This window comes from Monodelphis domestica, chromosome 4 (genome assembly GCF_027887165.1).
Source record: "Monodelphis domestica isolate mMonDom1 chromosome 4, mMonDom1.pri, whole genome shotgun sequence".
NCBI lineage: Eukaryota > Metazoa > Chordata > Mammalia > Didelphimorphia > Didelphidae > Monodelphis > Monodelphis domestica.
The window spans coordinates 341,367,912-341,392,541 of NC_077230.1; the positions used below are offsets into that span (position 1 = coordinate 341,367,912).

The following is a 24,630-nucleotide window of genomic DNA, read 5'->3' on the forward strand; positions in this document are numbered from 1 at the left end:
CTCTTTCTCTCCCTCCCTCTCTCTCTCTCTGTCTCTCTCACACACATATTTATTCTCTCTCTCTCTCTCTCTCTCTCTCTCTCTCTCTCTCTCTCTCTCTCTCTCTCTCTCCTCTCTCTGTCTCTCAGTCTCCCTCTCTCTCTGTCTCCCTCTCTCTGTCTGTCTGTCTCTGTCTCTCTCTCTTTGTGTCTCTCTCTCTCTCTCTCTCTCTCTCTCTCTCTCTCTCTCTCTCTCTCTCTCTCTCTCTCTCTCTCTCCTCCCTCCCTCCCTCCGTCTGTCTCTGTCTCTGTCTCTGTCTCTGTCTCTCTCTCTCTCTCCCTCCTCTCTCTCTCTCTCTCTCTCTCTCTCTCTCTCTCTCTCTCTCTCTCTCTCTCTCTCTCTCTCTCTCTCTCTCTCTCCCTCTCCCTCTGTCTGTCTGTCTGTCTGTCTGTCTCTCTCTCACACACACACACACACACACACACACACAGGAGTTGAATCTGGTATTGGCACATATAAATATAAATTAAATCAGCAGGCTTACCACCCCCCCAAACAAAAAACAAATGGCACAAGGGTAGGCCTCCGTGTCTGTAAGGGAGGTAGGCTTTTCCCCTCTCCCCTCGCTCCGTGTGGGTGCCACCCTTCCCTGGACAGACCCTCCAGGGGCCTTCCCTGCGTCCGCCTCTGGTGGGGGCCACCGCGAGGCTTATCACAAGGCAAAGGGGGCTTGGGCCACCGCGCCGTGGCCGTCGTGGCAGTACAAGACCTCCTTTCTGGTCCGGCCCGTCTCTCGCCGGTACTGGCCCTCCTTGACCACCTTGACGCACCAGACGTCCTTTCCCAGGGTGATGCTCTTGACGGCCGGGAGGTATTTCAGAAGCCCGTCGGGCAGAGCCGCCAGCCCCGTGCCGGACAGGTTCAGCTCCTGCAGGGAGTTCAAGCTGGAGAAGACCTCGGCCTTGGCGGACCGCAGGCTGGGGTTGCCCGACAGGTCCAGGACCTGGAGGCTCGGCAAGTCACGGAAGGCCAAGGAGGCGAGCTCCATGGGGCGGCGCAGGCCGCTGAGGGACAGGTGAATGAGGTCCTTGAGGCCGGAGAAGGCCCCTGCCCGGACCCTGCTCACGAGGTTGCCGTCCAGGTTGAGGTAGCGCAGAGGGAGGCCCTGGAGGTCAGGCACCTCCTGCAGCTGGTTCCAGGACAGGTTGAGGCTCTGGATGTTGGGGAGGCCCCGGTCCAGGGGCGGCCGGATCACCCGGGCGAGCAGGTTGTGGGACAGATCCACGTTGAGGGGCTTCCCGTGGCCTCGAGAGGCGAAGGCGTCCAGGGAGATCTCGGCGAGCCGGTTGCTGCTCAGGTCCACCTCGCTGAGGGGCGAGCTGGCGAAGCTCTCCTCGGGCAGGGCCACCAGGGCGTTGTGGCTCAGGTCCAGGGACTCCAGGTAGCGGAGGCGGGAGAAGGTGCTGGAGGAGATCTGGGCGATGTGGTTGTAGCTCAGGTCGAGGCCCACCAGAGTGGTGTAGCCCGGCCCCGTCAGCATGGACTCGTTGACCGTCTCCAGCCGGTTGGAGGACAGGTCCAGGTAGGTGGTGTCCAGGGGGATGGGGACCGGGACGATGTGGGAGCCCAGGCCGCTGCAGTCCACCCGGGTCAAGCTGAAGCTGTCGAACAGGCCGAAGGTTTCCACCTCGCAATGGCAGCCTGGGAAGCAGGGGCGGATGGCCCCGGCGCAGGGGGCCAGCCACAGGAGCGGAAGCCAGAGGGACCACAGCATCGTGCAGCCTAGAGGACAGAAAGAGCGAGGGCAGGGTCAGGGGCTGTGAGACGCCAACACCCACCAGAGAGGGCGATTCCCCCAAACCAGGAGAGGGCCAGCCAGAGGCAGGAGGTCCCAGGTTCAAATCCGGCCCCCGGCCCTGGGCAAGACCCTTACCCTTATCACTAAGGACTGGTTCCAAGACAGAAGGTAAAGGGTTAAAAAAGACACCGCAGGATGTTGAGGCCGGGACAGACCCAGCATGTCAGGATGGAACCTTAGCATGCTCCAGGGGAAGGGCCTCTCTTAGAAACCATCGACAGCGACCCCAGGATTTTACAGATGGGGAAACTAAGGCTCAAGGAGGGCACGCTGGTGAGCTCAAGGTGGCCCAGTGGCAGAGCCAGGACTAGGGCTTGGGGCTAGAGCCATCGCTCCTCCTCTCCCCGGCCTCTTTCCTCCCCCTTCTGTCCCCAGGTAAGGAAAGGATGAGTAAGAAAGATCCAGGAGAAAGACTCAGGTTCAGGATGTCAGATTGGGAAGACATCTCCGCGACCACCTCAGCCCACTCCATCATTTTAGAGGAAACAGATGTATCCGAGAGGACCCCAAGAGTCCACAGCACAGGCGAGACTAGAACTCAGGTCTTCTGACTCCTAGGTCAGCACCAGGGATTTCAGCACTGACAGGAGCCTCTGATTCTGCTACTCCAATCCCAGAGAAGTTATTCCTTCCCCAACATCCCCAACAGAGTCATTTAAGCTCTGCCTGAATACCTCCGGCGATGAGGAATTCCTTCCTGACTAAGGCAGCCCTGAGGAATTCCTTCCTGACTAAGGCAGCCCATTTGGGAAGGGAATCCACCCCTTCCTTAGATCGAGATGAAATTCACCCAGCCATTGACTCACAAGAGTTTAACGTTAGAAGGCACATCGCTTAGCCCCTGACTAACAATCTATAGCCCAGGGGGCTCAGTGGACAGAGCCAGGCCTGGAGACGGGAGATCTATCCTCGGACACTTCCTAGCTGGGTGAACCTGGGCAAGTCACTTCATCCCCATGGCCTAGCCCTTACCACTCGTCTGTCTTAGAACTGCAGGAGTAAAAATGAATAAATACTTCTGGTATTTAAAAATATATAGGATTTTAATAATAATCAGAAGGAGAGGGAAAAGAAAACGGATTCTTTCAGTCAAGAGAGCAGAGCAAAGAGAGCCAGAGACTCCCACCTGCAGCACTTTACCAAAGCACAAACTCCCCCAAAAGAGCCCCGCCACGTGGGTCTCAGCCAAATTTATCTCCCAAGCATCCTTACGTAAAATGAGGACGTAACTTAAAAGGATGCTGGCAATGTAGCGCAGGTGCGGCAAGTTTCCCATCTGCACAGAACCAATACTTGGTATCCATTTTAAGACAGAAGGTAAAGATTATTTTAAAAAATCTAAGAAATGGTTCTCCAGCCTTTGCTTGAAAATAGGACAGGGAATTCATTTCTATGTATTTCCTTATCCCACCTTCCTCCCCCCAGTCTGGTTCCCTCCTCTGGGATTAAGCAGAGAAAATCCATGTTCTTTTCCCTAGGATATCTCCTTGCCCAGGTGAAACATCCCCTATTCCTTCTACTGATCCTAGGAAATTATCCTTCTCTGCACATGCTCGTGGGCTGGAAAGCTGTGGAAGAAACAAACAAACAACAAAACCTTAGCTATTATCCAGTCTCTTTTTTTACAGAAAAGGAAACTGAGGCCCAAAGATAGAAAGTGACTCATCCTAGCTCCCAAACTCTGGCTCTGAACCTGGATCCCCTTGCCTCCAAGTCTCCTAACACCAAATTCCCCCTCTCTAATGTAGAAAGTCTATTCTTTTATTTTTTCCTCTTAAACCCCTTGCATTCCATCTTAATCAACACTGTATAGTGATTCCAAGGTAGAGTAGTCAGGGCTAGGCAAGGGGGGGGGGGGTGTCTGAGGTCAGATTTGAACCCTGGACCTCCCGTCCCTAGGCCTGACCAGCCAGCTGCCCCTTAAATGTCTGTTCTGATTGGTCACCATCCTCTGATAGAGTTTGATCAATGTCAGCTTACCCAAGGAAGAAGTCACTGCTAGCTAGTAGGACCCGGTGCCTGGGTTGCCCCTTGTACTCTGGCACCAAGGGATGCCCAGGGAAGCTACTGGAGGGAGGCTCTGCACTCTCCACCTTTTTAAGGACTCTGCCTGCTCCAGCCGGCTCGCTCTCCCCTCCTGGACTCATCCCCCTCTCCCTGGCTTCCTCCTGCGGGCACCAGGAAACATTTAAAGGGGCAGCCACTCTATTGGCCGGCTTGTCCCCTCCCGCTCCTTTCAGAAAGGCTAATTTTCAGCTTAAAACATGCTGAGGTGCCTTTCATGCCTCGCCCCAGTGGGGAGGGCTGGGGGTGAGAATTTCAGGAAACAAAGGGGGTAAAAATTTTACCCTAATCCCTCTATTGTGCCCAGCCTGGGTACGGTGCACACTATTAATTACATCCAAATGGTCCAGGCTCCTCTGCCAGGCCCAGCTCTTCTTACACAGCCCCGTGCCAAAGGTTTAAGAAAGAAAGGAGAGAGAGACAGCCCCGGAGATTATTCTTCGGTTACCCAAGGTGATTATACAACTCTGTGGGCATTAAATATGAAACAGCCACTTTTGTCAGATCTTAGGTTACGCAACAGTGCCCGGCTCTGGCCTGAGTCAGCCACCGCCAGGGCAAAGAAGGAAACTGGAGGTGGAAGAAAATGCACCTTGGAGATGACTCGAAGGATCAGGCTGGGAGAAATATTAGAGATGATGCGCCACATGAAGCAGGCTGGAAATCCCATCTGGGCACTCTCTAAGGTCTGGGGAACGCGATTTCAGCCAGCCCTCCGTTTTCTGGGGTGGGAAAGGAGGGGACGGGGAAGAGGGTTTCTGCGCTCACTCACGGCGCCATCCAATTCTCTGATTTTACAGAACTCTTGCTGGTTCTCAGGGGCAGGAGCTGCTTACTAGAATCTCCTGGGAGGGCCTGGAGGGAGGGCACCCACCTGGAATCCCTGTCACCCTGGACGCAGAGACTGGGAGTTGTCACAAGCAGGGCAGTTCTGAGCTGCCGTGAGCTCATTTCGTTGTGTGCTCACACTAATTATCCTGGCACCATTTGCTTAAGGAGGGGTGAAGTGGCCCAAATTGGAAACAGCAGGTCAAAGTTCTCACACTTATTAAGAAAGGGATCAGGCCCACGAGAGGCCAAGGTGTCAAAGGGAGACCCAGCCTAAAAAAAACAAAAATTCCCTCTAAGAAGTGGCCATGTGGCTTTAAATTGATGACCCCCAATGAGAGTGACATGAGAACCTCCCAAGGCAGCCCACTCCTCTTTGGAACAGCTCAGACAGGAGGCTGCTCAAGACTGAAATCAGCCTAGCTGTGTGACCCTAGGCAGATTGCTTGATCCCAAATGCCTAGTTCTGTGTTGGCAAACCTATAGCACACATGCTGAAAGGGCTACTTCCCTCCCCCTCTCCTCAGAGCCCTGTGTTAGTGAATCTATGGTATGTGTGCCACTCTCCTCCCCCTCCCCTTAGGACCCAGTGTTGGCAAACCTATGGCACACAGACCAGATGGGGCTGCTCCCCTCTACCTCTTCTTAGGGTGTTTGGCCTACCTTAGGGTGTTTGCCAACCCCATGTTGGCAAACCTATGATACATATTTCCAAGTGCCGCTTTCCTTCCCTTCTCTTCAGGGCCCTGTGTTGGTGAACTTATGGCATGCCTGCCAGACTGTGCCAAAGGGGGACTGCTCCCCTCCCCCTCTCCATGTGCCTGAGACATTTCTCACATGCTCCGGTCCTCTGTCCAGCAGCCAATGGGAGAGCTTCCTCCCTCCCCTATTTAGAGTAAGGCGGGGGCCTTACATACAGAGTGAGGGTGCAGTTTGGGCATTTGGTCTCTAAAAGGTTCACCATCACTGGTTAGCCCATATTGGTATTTAGTATTGCTTCTAAGAAACAAGGTAAGGGATTTAAAAATATGGGGGATGAGGACTGAGCAGAAGCTTCTGGGAGCTAAGGGGAATATTTCATTCATTTTGGACCCTTCCTGGGTGACTTGTACAAAAATAATAATTTTTTGAGTAAGAGGAATAGGTTGGGGAATCAGTGTGGTACAGGAAAAATGAGTAAAGTCAGAGGAACAATTTATATACATTAACAAAATGGTAAAGATGAGTAACTTTAAAAGCTCCAAGAGCTCTGATCAATGCAATCCATGATTCTGGAGGACTGATGCTATCTACCTCCTGACAGGCAGGCGCAGAATTCAGGGTACAGAAAGATCCATACATTTTTTAAAACACGGTTAAGGAGGGGGGATTAATTTTGCTTGACTACATATCTTTCTTACAAAAAATGTGTTTTTCTTTTTCTTTTTAAAGAGATAGGAGATGGAAGGGAGAGAAAGTAACTAAGTATTAATTTTAAAATGAAACTTTAAAAGAATTCCAAAAAAACCCAATCAGATAAAACTCTCTAGACTGGCAGTCAAGAGAACTGGACTCTTGGCTGAATTATTCCAATAAGAGTGCAAATCTAGGCAAGACTGTGAGGAAAATGTTTTTAAGCATGGTGCATTGGGCTTGACTGGGCCAAAGACCTGGGCAGTAACATTAATGGATCCTGAATAAACAAGCAATGCATTAAGTAGCAACGAGTTGACTTGGTAGATTGAAAGCTAGGCCTGGAGAAGGGAAGTCCTGGGTTCAAATCTGGTCTTAGAAACTCCCTAGCTGTGGGACCCTAAATTCCTATTATCTAGCCCTTACCACTTTTCTACCTTGGAATCCATACACAGTAATGATTCTGAGGTGGAATTTAAGAATTAAAAAAACAAACACACCAAAACTACATTAAATTTCCTTTAGAAACAGGGACTGGACCATTATCAAGCCCCGAGAAGGGGCAGGAATAAAACTTGTCCGCCATCCAGGATTTTAAAAAGGGCAAAAAAATCCAATAACATGAAACCTGGTAAACACAGGACAAACAAGAATAAGGAGGTTTTAGCCTTGGGAAAAAATATGACCAAACACCAAGCTTGTAATAAGTTAATAACACCTATTGTTTTTATTGGCTTTCTTCATCTAGTCAAATTGCAAAAAAAGCTCTCTGACCTTAAAGTGTCTCTGGTATTTACTCTAACGTGGCCGTCCTCTAGATATCTTCTTATTTCAGGGCCTCAGTTTCTCACTCTGTAAAATTAAAGGGTTTAACTAGATGATATCTAGGGTCCCTTTTCAGCCAGTCCTCACATTCTATAGTCTATTATAGGTCTTACCTTCCTCAGGGTGCCTTTCCCCCAGCTAATAATCAGCATAAGACTATTATCAAACTTATTATTGTTAAAAATAACAAAACTAACATTTATATCATGCCTATTATGTGCCAGGCAATATGCCAAGCACTTTCTTGACACCCTCTCTGTGACCCTTACAACAACTCTGGGAGGTGGGTGCTATTATCACCCCCATTTTTACATTGATGGCCCCCCTACTTTGTCCATCTCTCCTCAGCACAGGAGGGCTGCAAGCAACAAGGAAGGCAAAGGGGGGAGTTGGCTTAACAGAGCTGTGTCCAGTTCTGTCTTAGAAAGAAAGAAGAGAGCTGGCTCGTGGTGGGGGACACAACTGGGACAAGAGAGTGAGTGGTCACTCAGAAGAGCTGGCCAGGGAGACTTAAAGGAAACTGCCCAGGCTATCCCCTGCCTTCAGGAAGGAATCGAAAGTGAAAGACAGGCTTGGGGCTGGAACTCGGGAAGGAGAATTTCTAGATGGACCTAAAAAGAGAAGATGATGAATTTGTAAAGGGAAGAAAGAGGAGGAAATTCAGGAAAAAGAAAGTTTTTCCTGAGAATTTGCCATTTTCCTGAAAAACAAAAAGGCCTTGGGAAAAAGTCTCCCTCTTCCATCTTTACAATTATTTCCCCGCTCTGGGGGGCTTTGATGAGAATTTGTCATTTTCCTGAAAAACAAAAAGGCCTTGGGAAAAAGTCTCCCTCTTCCATCTTTACAATCATTTCCCCGCTCTGGGGGGCTTTGATGAGAATTTGTCATTTTCCTGAAAAACAAAAAGGCCTTGGGGAAAAAGTCTCCCTCTTCCACTCCCATCTTTACAATCATTTCCTTGCCCTGCGGGGCTTGGATGCCTGACCCCAAAGGTCACACACAAGAGAAGGCTGAGGTCCCCTTCCCCAAAATTAAGTCAGTCCCCCTCTCATTGGGATGCCATTTCTCCATCTTTAAAATTATATTCATATCACTTACCCTAAGAGGAAAGAAGAGAGAATTATCACTCTATCCTAAGCTGCTGCTGCTTCTTAAACCCTTGCCTTCTTAGAATTGATACTAAATATTGGTATTAAGGTAGAAGGGTGGTAAGGGTTAGGCAATGGGGGTTAAGGGACTTGCCCAGGGTCACACAGCTTAGCAATGTCTGAGGCCAGATTTGAACCTCTCATCTCTAGGCCTGGTGCTCTGTCCACTGAGCCACCCAGCTGAAGGGCATGTTTGTGTCCAAAGCCCAAATGCCATAATGGTACTCCAGAGAATGGGGAAAGGCCTAGAGAAAGCTCTCCGGTGTTTGGAGGGTTTGGATAAAGAGGGGGCGGAGGACAAGAATCACACATCAGGAGAAGGTGTGGATGGATTTCGGGTTGCCTCACAGGAGATAAAATCTCCAGCCACCAGAGCATCCCCAGCACCGGCCTAGCAGATAGCAAGGAGGTGCTTAGTCATGCTGGTTAAACGGAATCATGTGGAAGGGAGTTTGTGCTAAGATGAATTCTCTAACACAATGGCTCTTCAAGTGTGGTGCAGAGAATCAGGAGTCCCCCAAGAAAAAACTATTATTCACAATAAGACCAAGATGTTTTCGTTTCTAATAATAGTCCCTACGGGCAGAGCAGTGGCACAGTGGAAAGAGTGTAGGCCTGGAGTCAGGAAGACTTGGGCTAAAAAATGTGACTGAGCAGGTCACTACAATGCTCTAAACCTCAGTCCCCCCCCCTCCCCCCGCAATGATGTCTAAGAACCCGTCTAACATGTCTAAGAACATCTGTGCTCCCATGATCCTTTGGGGCAAGGTCCTTTCCAAAACTGACACTGTTTTGACTCCAAATTTATTTTTGTCAGGTCTGGGATTACATCCTACTAGTTGTGTGGCCTTGGGCAAGTCTAGTTCTCTTTGCCTCAGATCTGGGCCTAGACTCGAAGGCCCTCAAGGGCCCTTCCAGCTTTATCACCCTATAACGACAGTTTTCTGGCCTTCCCCACGCCTTGGGCCCAACACATTCCTGAAGGAGAATTCCCCATTTAAGACATTCAACGGGGCCTCTCGGTTATTGCTTGGTCATTCCGGGGTCTCCGACTCTCCGGGACCCCAGGCTTTTCTTGGCAGAGACACCGGAGCGGTTTGCCGGACAGGGGGTAAGGGTCTTGGCCGCAGTCACCCACCGAGGACGTTGCTGAGGCTGGATTGGAACTCGGAATGTTGCCGACTCCCAGCCCCGTGTTTCTGAGCTGCATCCTCAGGCCAGGCCCTCTAGCGAGAGGGAACAGCCGAGACGAGAGTCAGAGAAAGCATCTTTTCTGCTGCCCAGCTTTTCCCATGACCTGACTTGGTTCCACGATGAGGGGGGCCCAGAAACAACGGAGAACCCGCAGCTCTCTCCTGGGGACCCCAGCTCCAAGGACGGGGAAGAAATCACAGAGAGATACAAGCTACTTCGGGGAGGGGAGAGGCCGGATGAGGCTGCCCCAGAGGCCAGATGGAAGTGGTTCGGGCAGGCCAGAGGGACTCCTCTTGGAAGCTGCAGTGGTCACCTCTGTGCCTCCACACAGGGCTCCTACCAAGGACAGTGTACAAACGGGGCCTCATTTTCTGAGTCGACCCTCACGTACAGAAGCCTTCAGAGGGCAGCGTCCACACGGCGGGAAGCAATAGCCGCCACCGTCATCTGCCCCCCACTGGAGGGCACAGCCAGGCTCTGCGGCCTTCTTTCAGGCCTTTTGAGCAAGCCATGAAACCCTTTCAAATGTGTAACACAACCTCAGAGAACCTCTCCCGCTCTAAATCTGGCTCCCTGTGACCGACGTGGGGCTGGGCCTGGAGTCAGGAAGGCTCATCCTCCGCCCCAGGGCTCAGGCTCACACGCTGACCAGCCCCTGAGCCCGTCTGCTTCAGCTTCTTCGGAAAGAGGAGCTGGAGAAGGAGACGGAACATTTCTCCAGTTCCTTTGCCAAGAAAACCCCAAGCAGGGTCCTGAAGACTCGGACATGTTGAAAATGACAGAATGAGAACCACGTGATCGCACGCCTGGGGGCTTTTCTAAGCCGTGCCGGAGAAGCAGAGGAAGGTGTCGGAGACGGTGTGGGGACGATGGGCTGCACAATCTAGACGGATGTAGAGCAATGCATATACTGCTATCCATATACACTAATGTGGAAGAGAATATAGATAGGCATGAATACGGAATATAATGTGGATAACTACTATATAAGGCAGATGTGGTAATATAGAATATGGGTATATATTAATGGAGATACGGTAATATGTAATATAGGTACATCATAATACAGGAGTACATGATATATAGGCATATAATATATGGGTGTGCAATATAGATATAGGATAATATATAACAGAAATAGAATAGAGGCATATAATATAGAATAATATACAGTATATATACTATGTGGGTATATAATATATATAAAATACTCTCCCATAGATATGGGAGAATATATACTATAGGTATAATAATACATAATATAAATATATAGGATAAAGATACAGAATAATATATGCATATATATTATATAGTATACATAGTATGCATATTATATACTATATGGATATATAATATATAATACAATATAGATATAGAATAAAATATAATGTATATATAGAAAAATACATGCTATAGATATAGAATAATATATACTATAGATATATAGAATATATACTATAACATATAGTATATATAAAATACAATATAGATATGGGATAATATATACTATAGATATAATAATATAGAATATAAGATATAGAATATAGAATAATATATTCATATAACAATATATAGTATACATATATACTATATGGGTATATACTATATTAAAATATAGATATAGGATAAAATATAATATAGATATAGAATAATACATGCTATAGATATAGAATATATCTTTCTATATAGAATATATATAGAATAATATATGCTATCGATATAATACATAATATAGAATATATGCTATAATGTATAGAATAATAGAATATAGATATCGAATATAATGTGGATATAGAATAATATATATTATATAGATGTAGAATAATATATAGAATATAGACATAGAATCTAATGTGGACATAGAATATATAATATAATATAGATGTAGAATAATATATAGAATATAGACATAGAATCTAATGTGGACATAGAATAATATATAATATAATATAGATGTAGAATAATATATAGAATATAGACATAGAATCTAATGTGGACATAAAATATATAATATAATATAGATGTAGAATAATATATAGAATATAGACATAGAATCTAATGTGGACATAGAATAATATATAATATAATATAGATGTAGAATAATATATAGAATATAGACATAGAATCTAATGTGGACATAGAATATATAATATAATATAGATGTAGAATAATATATAGAATATAGATATGGAATAAATTGTACCAGCTTTGGAATGGGGGATCTGGGTTTGAATCACAGCTCTGCTGCTTACTAGGACTGGCTAAAGAAACTGGTAATGTTTGGGAGAAAGCAGATCTGGGAGGGAGAGGACGGCCCGTTGGTGATAGCCCTGGACAGACCCCAGCTGGGGCCTGGTGTTCATTTCAGGGTACCACACGGATAAAAGGCCAGGTTAGACAGTGGTGATAGAGGGGAGACAGTCTGGGTGGAGACTGTCCAGTAAAGGCTGGGTGCCCGCTGGTAAGGGGGATCTTATGTAAATCTGGGTTGAATTTGATTCTCGATTTGGGGTCCTTTCCGGCTGAGACGGACGAGGACACTCCAGTTCTCGGTGGCGCTTGTCCTCACCAGGCCTACACGTAGGAGGACAAGCCATGGAAAGCGGATCTTTTTCCTCCAGCGGAGCGGCTCTGGGAATTCTCCAGGAGCAGGATCCTTTCCTCAACAAGCTGAGCCCATTTCAAAGGCTAAGACACGTGATGTTAGGTAAGGGGCAGGGCTGTGCTGTGGACAGCCAGGGCTCGGACTTCATAAAAGGGAAATTGCTTTGGGCCGGGATAACCTCAGAGGATTTGGAATTATCTAGAAGGCGTGCCAGGCCTGGAAAGAAATCCAGGCGCCTCTGGCCCATGGCCCCTGAGAGCACAGGAATCCCCTGGACCCCTTTCCTGCCAGGGGCTCTTGTCCTGCCCCTCTGAAGATGCCCCCAGCGATGGCAGGACCTAATTTGACTGGAAATTAGAATTGTTAGAGAATGCTTCCTCGGTGAGGCATCTAGATGGTACAGAGGAGAGAACGTTGGGCCTGAGTTCAAATCCAGTCTCAAACACGGATTAATAGCTGTGTGCCACTGGCAAGTCATGGAGCCAGTTCTGTTTGCCTCAGTTTCCTTGTCTGTAAAATAAGGACAGTGATAGCATCTGCCTCTCAAGGTGGTTGTGAGGGTCAAGCGAAATAATATTATTAAAGGGTTTAGCATGATGCTCGGCACATAGTAAAGTTCTATGTAAGCTAGCTGTTAGGGTAGTTAGGTGAGGCACTGGGCCTGAAGTCAGGGAGACGTGGCCTGAGCCACTGGCTAGCCGTGCAACCCTGGGCAAGTCATTTAACCCTGTTTACCTCAGTTTCCCTCATTTGTAAAATGAATCAGGAAGAAATGGCAAACCCTTCTAGTATCTCTGCCAAAAAAAACCCAAACCCAAATGGGGTCATGAAGAAGTGACTGAAAACAATTGAACATTACAGAATGATATCATCATCATCATCATTATTATTTTAACCCCCTACCTTCCCTCTTGGAATCAGTTCCAAGGCAAAAGGGCTAGGCAATAGGGGTTAAATGACTTGCCCAGGGTCACACAGCCAGGAGGTGTTTAAGGCCTGATTTCAACCCAGGTCTTCCTGATTCCAGGCCTGCAACCTAGCTGCCCCCATTTTTATTATTAATGAGCTCGCCCTGCCTGGTTTTCAAGCAGCCATTAGATATAGAGGAATCACGGTTCAGGTGCTGAGGTCCCATATTCTGTACATATGGCCAGGAAGACACTTCCAAACCCTTCTGGTCTGACCCTGCTCATCCTCTGGGCAGCAGGCAAGGGAAGTCAGAGAATGAGCCAGGAATTCTTAATGGGCAGAGGGACTAGGAATCTTCTCTCTCATCCCTGTCTCTCCTTTCTCTTACCTTCCTTTCTCCCTCTCTCCTCTCTTTCCTTTTCTTACATCTTTCCTTTCTCTCTCTCCTCCCTCTTTTTCCTCTCTTATTTTTCTCCTTGCTTTTTCCTCTCTTCTTCCTTTCTTTTTACCCTTTCTTCTTTCCTTTTTTCTCATCTTTCCTTTTTATCTCTCCTTCCTTTCTCCGTTTCTCTTTTTTCTCATCTTTCCTCTCTTCTCCCTCCCTCTTGTCTCTCTCCTTCCCTTTTTCTCTCTTTATTTTTCCCTATCTCTTCTTTCCTTTTTCTCCTCCCTCCCTCTCTTCCTTTCTCTCTTCATTCTTTTCTTCCTGTCTCTCTCCTTCCTTTCTCTCCTCCTTCCCTCTCTTCCCTCTCCTTCCTTCTTCCCTGTTTCTCTCCTTCCTTTCTTTTTCCTCTCTCCTTTATTTCTCCCTCTTGTCTTTCCTTTTTTCCTATATTTCCTCTCTCTTCCTTCTCCTTCCTTCCTCCCTGTTTCTCTCCTTCCTTCCTTTTTTCTTTCCTTTATTACTCCCTCTTGTCTTTCCTTTTTTCCTTTCCTCTCTCTCTTCCCTCTCCTTCCTTCCTCCCCATTTCTCTCCTTCCTTCCTTTTTTCTCTCCTTTATTACTCCCTCTTGTCTTTCCTTTTTTCCTATTTTTCCTTTCTCTTTCTCCTTCTTCCCTCCCCTTCCCCTACTTTCCCCCTCCCCCTTCTCTCCTTCCCAGCTCTCTCTCCCCTTCCCCCACCCTTTCTTTAGTAAATATTTATTTTACTCACTCCTGTCTTGAAGTGTGTTTGCCTAAGTTGCCTACACACCTAGCAGCACGGGCAAGTGAGAAAAGCACCCACCAGAGGCAGCTGAGATGGCTGGTATCGTCTTCCTACTTATCTCTTCTGTTAGCAGCTCGGGAAGCTAGAGAAAGGCTTGAGGTTTGACTTGGTTGCATTTTAGGGCTAGGAACCAGGGCACTTTAAAGACTAGCACATGGCTTCATGGACTCAATGTCCCAAGTCCAGGAGGTGGTGGGTGGCTTTATTCTACCCACTTTTCAGATGAGGAAACTGAGACCCGTGGAGAGGAAGTACTTTGCCCAGGGCCAGTTTGCTCACAAAGTTCCAGGTGAGAGTTGAAACTAGGCCTTAGATAACTCCACGTTCTCTCTTCACCCGTTCTGCCTGCACGGGTTACTGTCGGGGAAGTACCTTGTAAACCTGAACATCCGGCAGAAGATGGAGTGAGGGGGATAGAAGGAATAAATACAAGTAACTAGGATTTGTACAGCCCCTCGTACCCGTTTTGTCACGCATGTTATCCTGTCTGATCCTCACGATGACCCTATGGCAGAGGTGCTATTATCATCTCCACCCTGCGGAGAAGAAAGCTGGGGCTCCAAGAGAAAGGATCTTGTCCAGGGTCCCCTAGTGAGTCAAGACCGCGGCAGGATTTACAGCTCAGCGTTCCATTCATTGGGACACCTGGATGCCTACAGATGACCGGAAGTCCCTTCCAGCTCTATATCAAGGATTCCATCATCCTATACACTCGGGCAATTAAAAAAAAAGATCTATTATTATAGTCCCATTTTCCAGATGGGAATGTTGGTGCGGAGATAATGGATGTAGAGCAATTTGCTAGACTTTAAAGGGCTGCAGGTGCTGGCCCTAAAACCCCACCAGGAGGAATGGGTTGATGGAGGCAGAACGTTTGCTCTGGCTCACCTAAGTGGATAAAGTTAAAGTCAGGCCTTGATCCGTGGGGCTCCAGCCTGTAGCCAGGGCGCTCTCCTCAAGACTAGGAGCAGTGTGGCGCGTCTCCCACTCTGTTTTCAAACTCGTCGAGGATCCTAGCATCGGAGACTTGGATCTGGAGGGGGCCAGCCTTACTGAGCAGCCAAGGAAATGGAGGGGTCCAGAATAATGACGCGGGGCGGCATTTGAACCCGGGTCCTTGGGGTCTGTCTACTCCTCTTTCCAGAGCACCAGCATTTGTACAGGGGATCTGAGTTTCAGGTAAGGGTCAGACTAGCCGACCTGGCAGCTCTCTCCTGTTTAGAGCAGGAAGGGATGCTGCAAAGGAAGAAGCAGGGAGGCTCCGGAACTCTAGATCGGAGAAGGAGGTCTGGGCTCTTTTCTGGAGCACCGATAGGACCTTGGGCGAAAGATTCCGAGCCGGTGGGTCTCCGTGTCCTCCTCTGTGAAACGGGAAGGCTAATGGCTGTCTCAGAAGGTGATGGTCGGGGCCAAACGAGAGGGCGATCGTTCATGGCGCCGGCTGTGACCGCTCAGGGGCACAATCACGCAGCCTGGTGATTCTCCTGTGTGGGGCTCCGGGCTCCTCGCCGCCTCCCACCCCTCCCACAAGAAGTCCTCTGGCAGGAGCGTGAGGAGGCCGGCGCCATGATTTTCAGGGAACTCCCTGCCCTTCCTGACATCCTGACGTTTCCCCCAAGGGCAGGAGGAGGGAGGGATAGGGACAGGCCGCTGCTGGAGGAATCCCTGCTTCTCCCTCTGTCCCCCCAGTCCTGCCCCTAAGCTCTGGTCACTGTGGGAAGGGCCGAAGAATTACAAGAAATAACCCCCTGCTTTCGGTCTATTTTTTTTTTAAACCTTAACTATCCATCCTAGAAATAATACGGAGTATTGGTTCCAAGGCAGAAGAGCGGTAAGGGCTAGGCCATGGGGGTCAAGCGACTTGGGTCCATGATCTGTGGGCAGTGGGGATAGAGAGGGGTCTGTCTGACAGCGTTTGACTCAGCATCAGGGACAATGACCTCTGACCCCTGACCTCTCCTGGCCCCCACTTCCTGGTCTGCATCATGGGTAATAACAACGATCAAATGAGATCCTATTTGTAAGGCACTTTGCAAAGCTAAATTCACTGTATAAATGCCAGTTATCATCATTATCATTATTATTTTTAAACCTTTACCTTCCATCCTGGAATCAATACTGTGTATTGGCTCCAAGGCAGAAGAGTGGTAAGGGCTGGACAATGGGGGTCAAGTGACTTGCCCAGGGTCACACAGCTGGGAAGTGGCTGAGGCCAGATTTGAACCTAGGACCTCGCGTCTCTAGGCCTGGCTCTCAATCCACTGAGCCACCCAGCTGCCCCCATTATTATAATAATTATTACACACATTGAAGTCCCTTCCAGCTGTCATAATCCAAGGATTCTAAGTTGTTGTTTTTTTAACCAGAAAAGTAGTGTCTCAATTCTCAGTGTCCCATCTATCAAACTGTAAATAAGGCCCATCTTAGCCCATCCGTAGCCTCGAATAATCGTTGGAGGATTTTGCTCTGAAGAACCAGAAGGGGCTAGGTGGCTCAATGCATAGAGTGCCAGGCCCGGAGCTGGGAGGGCTTGGGGACAACTATGGCCGCCCACACTTCCTAGCTGTGTGACCCTGGGCAAGTCACTTAACCCCACTTGTCTAGCCCTTGCCCTTCTGTCTTAGAATTGTTACTAGGATGGAAAGTAAGGGTTTAAAAAATGAAGAACCTTGGGATGATAAATTTAGATTTAGAGCTGGAATGGGCCCAGAAGGTCATCTGGTCTAGTGGGACCCAACGTATTTAGAAGCCCACGGAACTGTGTGTGAGGCTCCCTGTGGGCTGCAGAGTGACTTAGAGAACTGCATATTAATATCTGTTTTATTGCATTTTGATTTATTTCATTAAATATTTCCTAATTATATTTTTATCTGGCTTGGATAGCACTAGAGTGTTGTGAGCTTGAGTGGGCCACAAGTTTGACTCCTCTGATCTAGTTGCACTTCCCTCAGACATCTTGGGTGAGGGATCCGCCCAAGGGCACATTTTCCTCCTCCACTTTCCTCAACAAAGAGTCCACTTTTTTCCAGACTTTTAGCAAAGATGATTTCACTTTTCTTTAAAAAACAAACAAACAAAAATGTACCAAAAATGATGAATGCTACTCAATATTCTGTTTTGGACTAAAGATAGCTGACTATACACGTAAGTATGGCATACTCAAATCTCTCTCTGTTTCTCTCTCTCTCTCCCCCATCTCTGTATCTCTCTCTGCCTTTCTCTCTCTCTCTCTCTCTCTCTCTCTCTCTCTCTCTCTCTCTCTCTCTCTCTCTCTCTCTCTCTCTCTCTCTCTCTCTCTCTCTCTCTTTCCTTTCCTCTCTCTCTCTCTCTCCCTCTCCCCTTCTCTATATCTCTGTCTCCCTGTCTCTCTCTCTCCCCATCTCTGTATCTCTTTCTCTCCCTCTCTCTCTTTCCTTTCCTCTCTCTCTCTCATTCTCTCTCTCTCTTTCCTTTCCTCTCTCTCCCTCTCCCCTTCTCTATATCTCTGTCTCCCTGTCTCTCTCTCTCCCCATCTCTGTATCTCTTTCTCTCCCTCTCTCTCTTTCCTTTCCTCTCTCTCTCCCTCTCCCCTTCTCTATATCTCTGTCTCCCTGTCTCTCTCTCCCCATCTCTGTATCTCTCTGTCTTTCCCTCTCTATTCTCTCTGTTTCTATCCCTCCATCTCTCTCTCTGTCTCTCTCCCTGCCTCTCTCCGTATCTGTCTTTGCTTTTACCTCTCTTTCCCCTCTCTCTCTCCCTCTCCCTCTCTCTCTCTGTGTCTCTCTCTCAAAGCAAACCCCCTACCCTTTCCTATCCCAGCTCCACCACGTTGCTTAAAGACCAGGGGCTTCCTGTCTCAGTCAATTCTCCATTCCAAGAGGCTTCACTTCCAAGTTCAAGTTCAAAACAAGATGCTCTGGGCAGTATGGTCTGGGCAAGGCTATGTTGGTACTAGGGAAGACAGGGAAGTGAAGTTGGAAGACAAACTCTGTGGCCTTGCTTCATACCCAGATAATTCCCCTCCTCTGGGAAGGCTTCCTCCATCCCCTGGCTGGTAATCACCTTCCCTTCTGAAGGGCACTCAGTTCTCTGCTGTTCTTCCCTTCTAGGCCATTTCTGTCTGTCTCAGCTTCTACTAGACTCTAAGCTCCATGAGGGTAGGCACTAGGCCCTAGTACTAATTCTAAGACAGAAGGGCCAGGGCAACAGGGTCACCCAGCTAGGAAGTGTCTGAAGCCAGCTTTGAACCCAGGACCTTCCAACTCCAGCTCTGGCTCTCTGTCCACTGTGCCACCGAGATGCCCCGGAACGATATCCCTCTAAACCTGATTTTCCTTTGTGCTCTAAAGGTTTGCCAAATTGAACGAAGGCAACGGAGAACACAGCAAAATCCACAGGAGAAGCAGTGTGGAGAAAAGAACTCCAGCCTGGCTGTAAAGACCTCAGACAAACCATTTCACCTCTACCAGCTGCCTCAGTTTCTTCATCTGTAAAAGCCATCCGCACCTTTTTTCATTTACAAATCACTTTAGAGCCTTCATCTCGGTTTAGCTTCACGAAAACCCTGAGGCAGAGACGGGACATGAGGACCTCTATTTATAAGAGTTCAGTGAGATGAAGTCACCTGCCCAGCCTAGCTGAGGACGGGACCCAGGTGCTCTCTCCATCAATCTTTGCGCAGTGTAAATGCCAGCGGCTATGTAACCGACTCCATAAATGTGAGGTTTACATGAATGAGTTGTAATCTCAGCGGTGGAGGGCACGCCCACATCAATGAGATGACAGACACATCCAAGTAGTAAAACATTATGATTGTGTAGACTAAGTGCTGGGAGATTGGGGGAATGGAAGGACTATTGTGCTTTGGAGGGGACGAAGCAGGATTCGGGCCGGGATCTCAGGCATCCACACGGTCCAGGTCCTTCCTGTTGCAGACAGAGAAACTGAGGCCCAGAAGGGGAACGGACTTGCCTACGGTTATACGAATTAAAAGCAGAGTCGATGATTGTTCGCGCATCTATAGTGTTCTCTAGTTATAAAGCCATTTCCTATCTGGTAAGGAAGACTGGATCCTTACAGAGGGGCTGTGGCCCGGGCAAGGCCAGGGTTACTGACTCCATTTGAGCATCAAGGCCGCGGAGGGGCAGAGAGGGAAAAACCAAATGGTTCAAGGTCACTAAGAGTCCAAACAGCACCCCAGGGTCCTGCCTCCCAGGCGAATGCCCCTGCTGCTCTTCCTATGGTAGGCCTCAGTTTCCTTCTTTGTAAAAATGGGATTAGACATGGAACTAACACTCTCTAAGGCAGGGGCCCCCTTAGTCTTTTTGTGTGTCACGAATCTCTGAGATTCTGAGGAAGCCTTTTCTCAGAACAATTTTTATAAATTCATAATGGAAGGAGAGGCTGAATGGTCACCAGTAGTAAAATAAAGACGTCATCCTTACCCAACCCCCAATCCAAGGTTACAAACCTCCTGAAATGTATTGGTTAAGAGCCCGGGCTCTAAAGTCTGTTCTGGGTTCTTCCTGTAGAAAGTCTTCCTTTTACAGATAAGGAAATGGAGGCCCCAGAAGGAAGGCAGCCTGGCTCCAGGTCGCCCAGCTGTATGCTGCAGAGGTGGGATTTGAACTTTTGTCCTCAGACTGGAGCCCTAAAATGCCTTCACAGGACGGTCAGCTCCCTTCCCAGCTCTCCCACTCGGTTCAGGTCTGTTCTGGCCCTGGCATTCTTAGAAGTCTACAAGGTCTCCTTACATTGGGAATCTCGGTGACACATCCCTATAGGGCTGGGGGGTGGGGTGGGGGCCGGGAGAAGTCGGGGAGTAAGAAAGAGAACCAATTCTGAGCATCAGGAATTCAGAAAAGGGGTGGGGGGTCCTTTGGCTCGGGGCGCAGTCCTAGGTCTCAAGAGTTTCCGGGGGGGGGGGCAGACCTTCTTCCATCCAGCCCTGGCTGGGAAGCCGCCCCCCTCGGTGTCCCCACTTATCTGCGTGCAGGGCCAGCTCTCAGCTCTGACCATGAAACAGCCCAGCTCCAGTCACTCCCCACCCCCTACTTCCCCCTTTCTTAAGGTTTTTTGGTCTTTCCTCCGGCTGGCATGTCTGGGCTGATCCAGACAGAATGGAGGGAGGCACTTCTGAACCGTTTGCCAAGTAAGGTCTCCCCCCCCATCTCCCCTCAGTCATGCCCCCTTCCTACACGCCCCCCTCCCCGAGCCCCTGTCGTCCGGGGCCAACTAGGTGGATGGGGGCGGGGGTGCTAGGAAGACCCCGGCAGCCTCCAGCCCCTCTCTCCAGACTGGGAAAGGGAGGAGGGGCCCGACCAAACGGGTGGAGGCGGAGCCAACTCCGAAGTGGGGGGTTGTTGGGGCGGGGACCGAGCCTTCCTAGCCGCTGGGGCTGCCGGACTTGCAGCCGTGGCAAGGCGGCCGGTCCCTCTGCCCCCCCCCCCCTCAAAGACGATCCCCGAGGAGGAGGAGACAGGCTAGCCAGGAGGTGAGGGACCCGGCGGAGGGAGGGTTCTCACAGGAGTCTCCTTTACCTCAACTCGAGTAAATCGAGGACCCCTTCCTTTAAGGGGGATCCCCGTATCTTTCACGGGGGGCTTAGTCCCCCCAAGGGTATAGTTTTGTTCTCGGGATTTAAACTTCTGAATGGGGGGGGGGGGGGGGAGAGACACATTTGTAAGACTCCCAACACTCCTTTCCATCTTGGGAAAGGAGGACGGATGGGAAGGGCAAGAGCTTACTCCAAAATACACACAAGAAGAGAGTAGCGGGGAAGCAGAGAAAGTAGACGTCTATCCCGGATTCTTCCTGCCCCCTTTTATGGAGGAGGAAACCAAGGCCCAGGCAAGCATAAATGACTAGCCCAAGGTCACACGGCGAGTTAGAAAGAGAGCGGACATCGGAACCCCAGGCCCTCTGCTTCCCAATCCTGGTACCTCCGCACAGACCGACAGACAGACACACTGACACGCACACACTCTCCCCTTTCCCTCTCTCCGCTGCCAGCAGCAGTAAGACGAAGCCGAGACCACCTCTTTTCCAACCAACCCCACACTGGCCTTTGTCTTCCAAAGCCGGTGTGAGCCTCGGAATCCACACTTCTCTCCCTCCCATTGCCCCCCACCCCCCCCATCCCCAACTCGATTTCCAAGCTAAATCTGGACTGGAGGCGAAGAGGCCACCCCCGGCGCCCCCTCCTCTCACCCCCCCGCCCCCCAACCAACAGAGCAGCTTCTAGCCTGGGGGGAAAAGGGAGAGTGGAGTCTGGCCCGGAGAGAACTTCCAGCGCCCTGCCCCCTCACCCCGGGTAATCTCACACCCCCTCTCCAGCCCAGCCCAGGGGCTGGGAATAGGAGGTGGGCTCGAAGTTGGAGAAAAGTTTGGGAGGCCGCGTGGTGCAGTAGAAAGAGTCTGGACCTGGCCAGAGAGAGCAGGGAGACCCCGTCCTGACCCACTCGGTCGGCATAGATCAGCCCCGCTGAATTGTGGACGAAATCACTGCTCCGAGCCTCAGTTTCCCTCTCAGTAAACTATGGGGCTTCGGCTAGCTTGCATATCTAGAAGAGGGAATGCCTTGAGCGCTTTCTTGCCGGCAGTCCTGACCCAAGGATGACTGACTATCCCCGCAGCCGCGAGGTGACTGAGAAAGGAGAGGGGACAAGAGCCGAGCTCCAGTCTCCAGCCTCCGGGCCAAGGCTGCAGAAAGGAGAGTGCTCGCAGGCAAAGCGAGCTTTCATAGAAGCCTGGAGCTATGAATGAGCCGGGAGGGAGAGCTAGCCGCTGGCGGGCTCCTGGGGGGAGGTCGAGAAGGGAAAGACAGCGAGCTGGGGCCCCGGCAGGGAAGGAGGGAAGGAGGGAAGGAAGGAAGGAAGGAGGGAGGGCTTCGGTGCCGGGAGCCTGCACTCCCAGAAGGCAGTAGCTACCCCACTAATGCCAACTGGATGCACCGGGAGAATGAATGCAAGCCCCTTTCCCCCTCCCACCCCCACCCCCCACCCCCCTTCGGCTGCTGCCCTGGCCCCGCGGCGCACACACCTTCCAGCGCTCCCGTCTAGTCTGCCGGCTGCAGTGGGCGCTCGTTCTCTCCGCGGTGCTCAGTCCTTCGCTAGGGCCGCCGGACCCTTCTCCAGCCTGTCCCCGCTCATTCTGCGGACGCCGCCTAGCCCGAGCGCTGGGCTCCCATCTCCTCTGTGCGTGCTAGTGTCCTCTACCTCCTCCTCCTCCTCCTCCTCCTTCTCTTTCTCCCGTGGCGGACGCTGTTGCCACCTCCCTCCTTCCCGCAGGAACAGCTGCCCAGGAGCTCTAGGGAGCGTCGCGAAAGGGCCCAAGCCTGGGCTCGCTCCTCCTCTCCTTCAGGCCCGCCCCAGTCCCGCCTCTTTCCGCCCGGCAGCCCGGCTTCTCCCACCCTAGGGAGCGTCTCAAAAGTGCGCAGCTCCTTTCCCCCTCCGGTCCAGGCAGTTTGGTCCGAAGACCATTTATCTCCTCCCTTTTTATCCAAGCTTCACTCCTCAGTCCAGCCCTCTGCACCCTACTCCCCTCCCTCCTCCCTCCTCCACCCCCACCCCATCCCAGGCTAGTGGAGAAATCTCAACAGATGGTTACGAGCTTTGGGAACATCTGGCGGTTCGAGGCGATTTGCTTGGAGCGTGTGTGTGTGTGTGTGTGTGTGTGTGTGTGTGTGTGTGTGTGTGTGCGTGTTGTTGCGGGGCTGCAGTTTTAATTCAGAGGCGACTTGCTTGAAGAGAGGGGGAGAGGGAGAGAGGGAGAGAGAGAGAGAGAGAGAGAGAGAGAGAGAGAGAGAGAGAGAGAGAGAGAGAGAGAGAGAGAGAGAGAGAGAGAGAGAGAGAGAGAGAGAGAGAGAGAGAGAGAGGGAGAGAGAGAGAGAGAGAGAGAGAGAGAGAGAGAGAGAGAGAGAGAGAGAGAGAGAGAGAGAGAGAGAGAGAGAGAGAGAGAGAGAGAGAGAGAGAGAGAGAGAGAGAGAGAATGAGAGAGAATTTTGGGTGGGTTCCAGGCTCATTTCCCTTAGTTCAGATATTCACCCCAAACCCTCGTGTGTACACACACACACACACGCACACACACACACACACACCCCCTCCCTTCTGGGCAGAAATACAATTTTGGAGGCAGAAATGCAATGTTTAAGATGTCTACACTTAATTTTTTTTGTACGCCCCAAGGAACCGCGGACTTCTTAAAATCCCTAGAAGGGAGCACGAGTGAGCAGCAATATAAAACCGAACCTGGTCTCAGTCTTTACAGCTTGACTGTGAGAGCTCAGAATAGTCCCGCTGAGATGGCCATTTCTCCTCACTCACTTTCCTCTGTTGCCTCGCACGCCAGGTAGGGCAAGAATGATTCCCCACCCCCCACCCCCGCAGATGGGGAAACGAGGATGGAGGGACTTTCCCAAGCATCCTTACCTAGGAAGTGTCAGAGGCAAGACTCATCCCAGGTCTCTTGACTCCGGAACCCCCCACTCTTTCCACCCCCGGAGCTGGAAGACTGGCAGGCTCTCAGATCTGCTAGGGGGTGGGGCAGGGCGGGCGAGGGTTTAGGGAATTGTTCGAGGTGTAAAAAAAAAGAAAAGGCAGAAACACTTTTTAAAAATCGAGAAAGATTTAGGGCTAAACAGGCTGCCCCTTCGTAGAATTGACACACACCTCTTAGAGGTGTTCAGAAGATGGGAGCCTGACCTACAGATCTTCAGTCTTGTTTCCTCCCCTTACTCTCTTAAAATGCTGAGATAGGTTTTTTTTTTTTTGAGATCTTTTTCTGTTTCATTTCTATGTTTGCGTGTGTGCCTGCATGTTGGGGAAAGTCATGGAAGAGGGTAGAAAAATATACAATCCGTACTCAGAACAGAAAGAAAAAAACATGAATTTGTTCCACAGAGAACAAAGAAAGTAGTTTCCTTAGGCAGCCGTAATAAAGGGCTAGGAACTGAGGAGCATTCACTAAGCTCTGGAGAATCTGTCTTGAATTATTATTATTATTGTTGTTCTTACTATTTTGTGAGTCCGTGGGAAAGTGCAAGTGGAACTTTTTTGGCTAGAAATGTGCTTTTTCTAACTCACTTTCTCTTACCTTTATTTCTTTCTCATGGGTATTTTCTTTTCCCATTTTTTTTCCTCTTTCATTTTCCTGGAATTAAAAAAAAATTATATTCTCACCCTTCCTTTCATTGCTACTCTGCTCCATTTCTCTCCATCTCACTTTCTGTTTCCATTTCAGTCTCTGTTCTTATCTCTGTTTGTCTCCTTTTTCCATCTCCCTCTTTCCTCCCTCATGTCTCCCTATATCTTTCCTTTCTATGTAATTTTTTCACTTAAAATAATTTATTTTTTTCCATTTATTTAAAATGATCCCCTATGCCTTTTCTTGGTGACAGCACAGGACTCCACACAAGGTAGGTGCTTAGATACCACCTGTACGGCCTTTTGCAAATTCCTTCTCCTAGCTGAGCATCAATTTTCTCCTCGGTAAATTGAGGGCTTTGGACTAGCAAATTTTATTCCAGCTATGAAGTCTATGATATGAAGTCTGTGAAGCCTAGGTGTTGCTGGTGATGGTGTTGGTTTATAATGAGGACAATAATGACAAAGGCCTAGAGACACATGTGGAAAAAAGAGCTTGT

The 24,630-nt window shown here is 49.5% G+C and overlaps 1 protein-coding gene across 3 annotated transcripts; it reads right to left on the reverse strand.

The window, feature by feature from the left end:
* Positions 1-338: 338 nt before the first annotated feature.
* Positions 339-23,441, reverse strand: TSKU (tsukushi, small leucine rich proteoglycan). Of its 3 annotated transcripts, XM_056794941.1 has the most exons (3): positions 22,029-22,284; positions 6,896-6,973; positions 339-1,761 (listed from the first exon to the last, which is right to left on the reverse strand). In XM_056794941.1, the coding sequence occupies exon 3, from the start codon at positions 1,751-1,753 to the stop codon at positions 692-694; it is 1,062 nt and encodes a 353-aa protein (XP_056650919.1). In that variant the 5' UTR covers positions 1,754-1,761; positions 6,896-6,973; positions 22,029-22,284; the 3' UTR covers positions 339-691. The 3 variants fall into 3 exon arrangements, with proteins under 3 accessions (XP_056650919.1, XP_056650920.1, XP_056650918.1); XM_056794942.1 differs by lacking the exons at positions 6,896-6,973; positions 22,029-22,284 and adding an exon at positions 23,417-23,441; XM_056794940.1 differs by lacking the exon at positions 6,896-6,973.
* Between the last annotated feature and the right edge of the window lie 1,189 nt (positions 23,442-24,630).

Coding starts and splice junctions, on each gene's coding strand:
- TSKU (XM_056794942.1), bottom strand. CDS start 1,753: ATGCTGTGGTCCCTCTGGCTTCCGCTCCTGTGGCTGGCCCCCTGCGCC.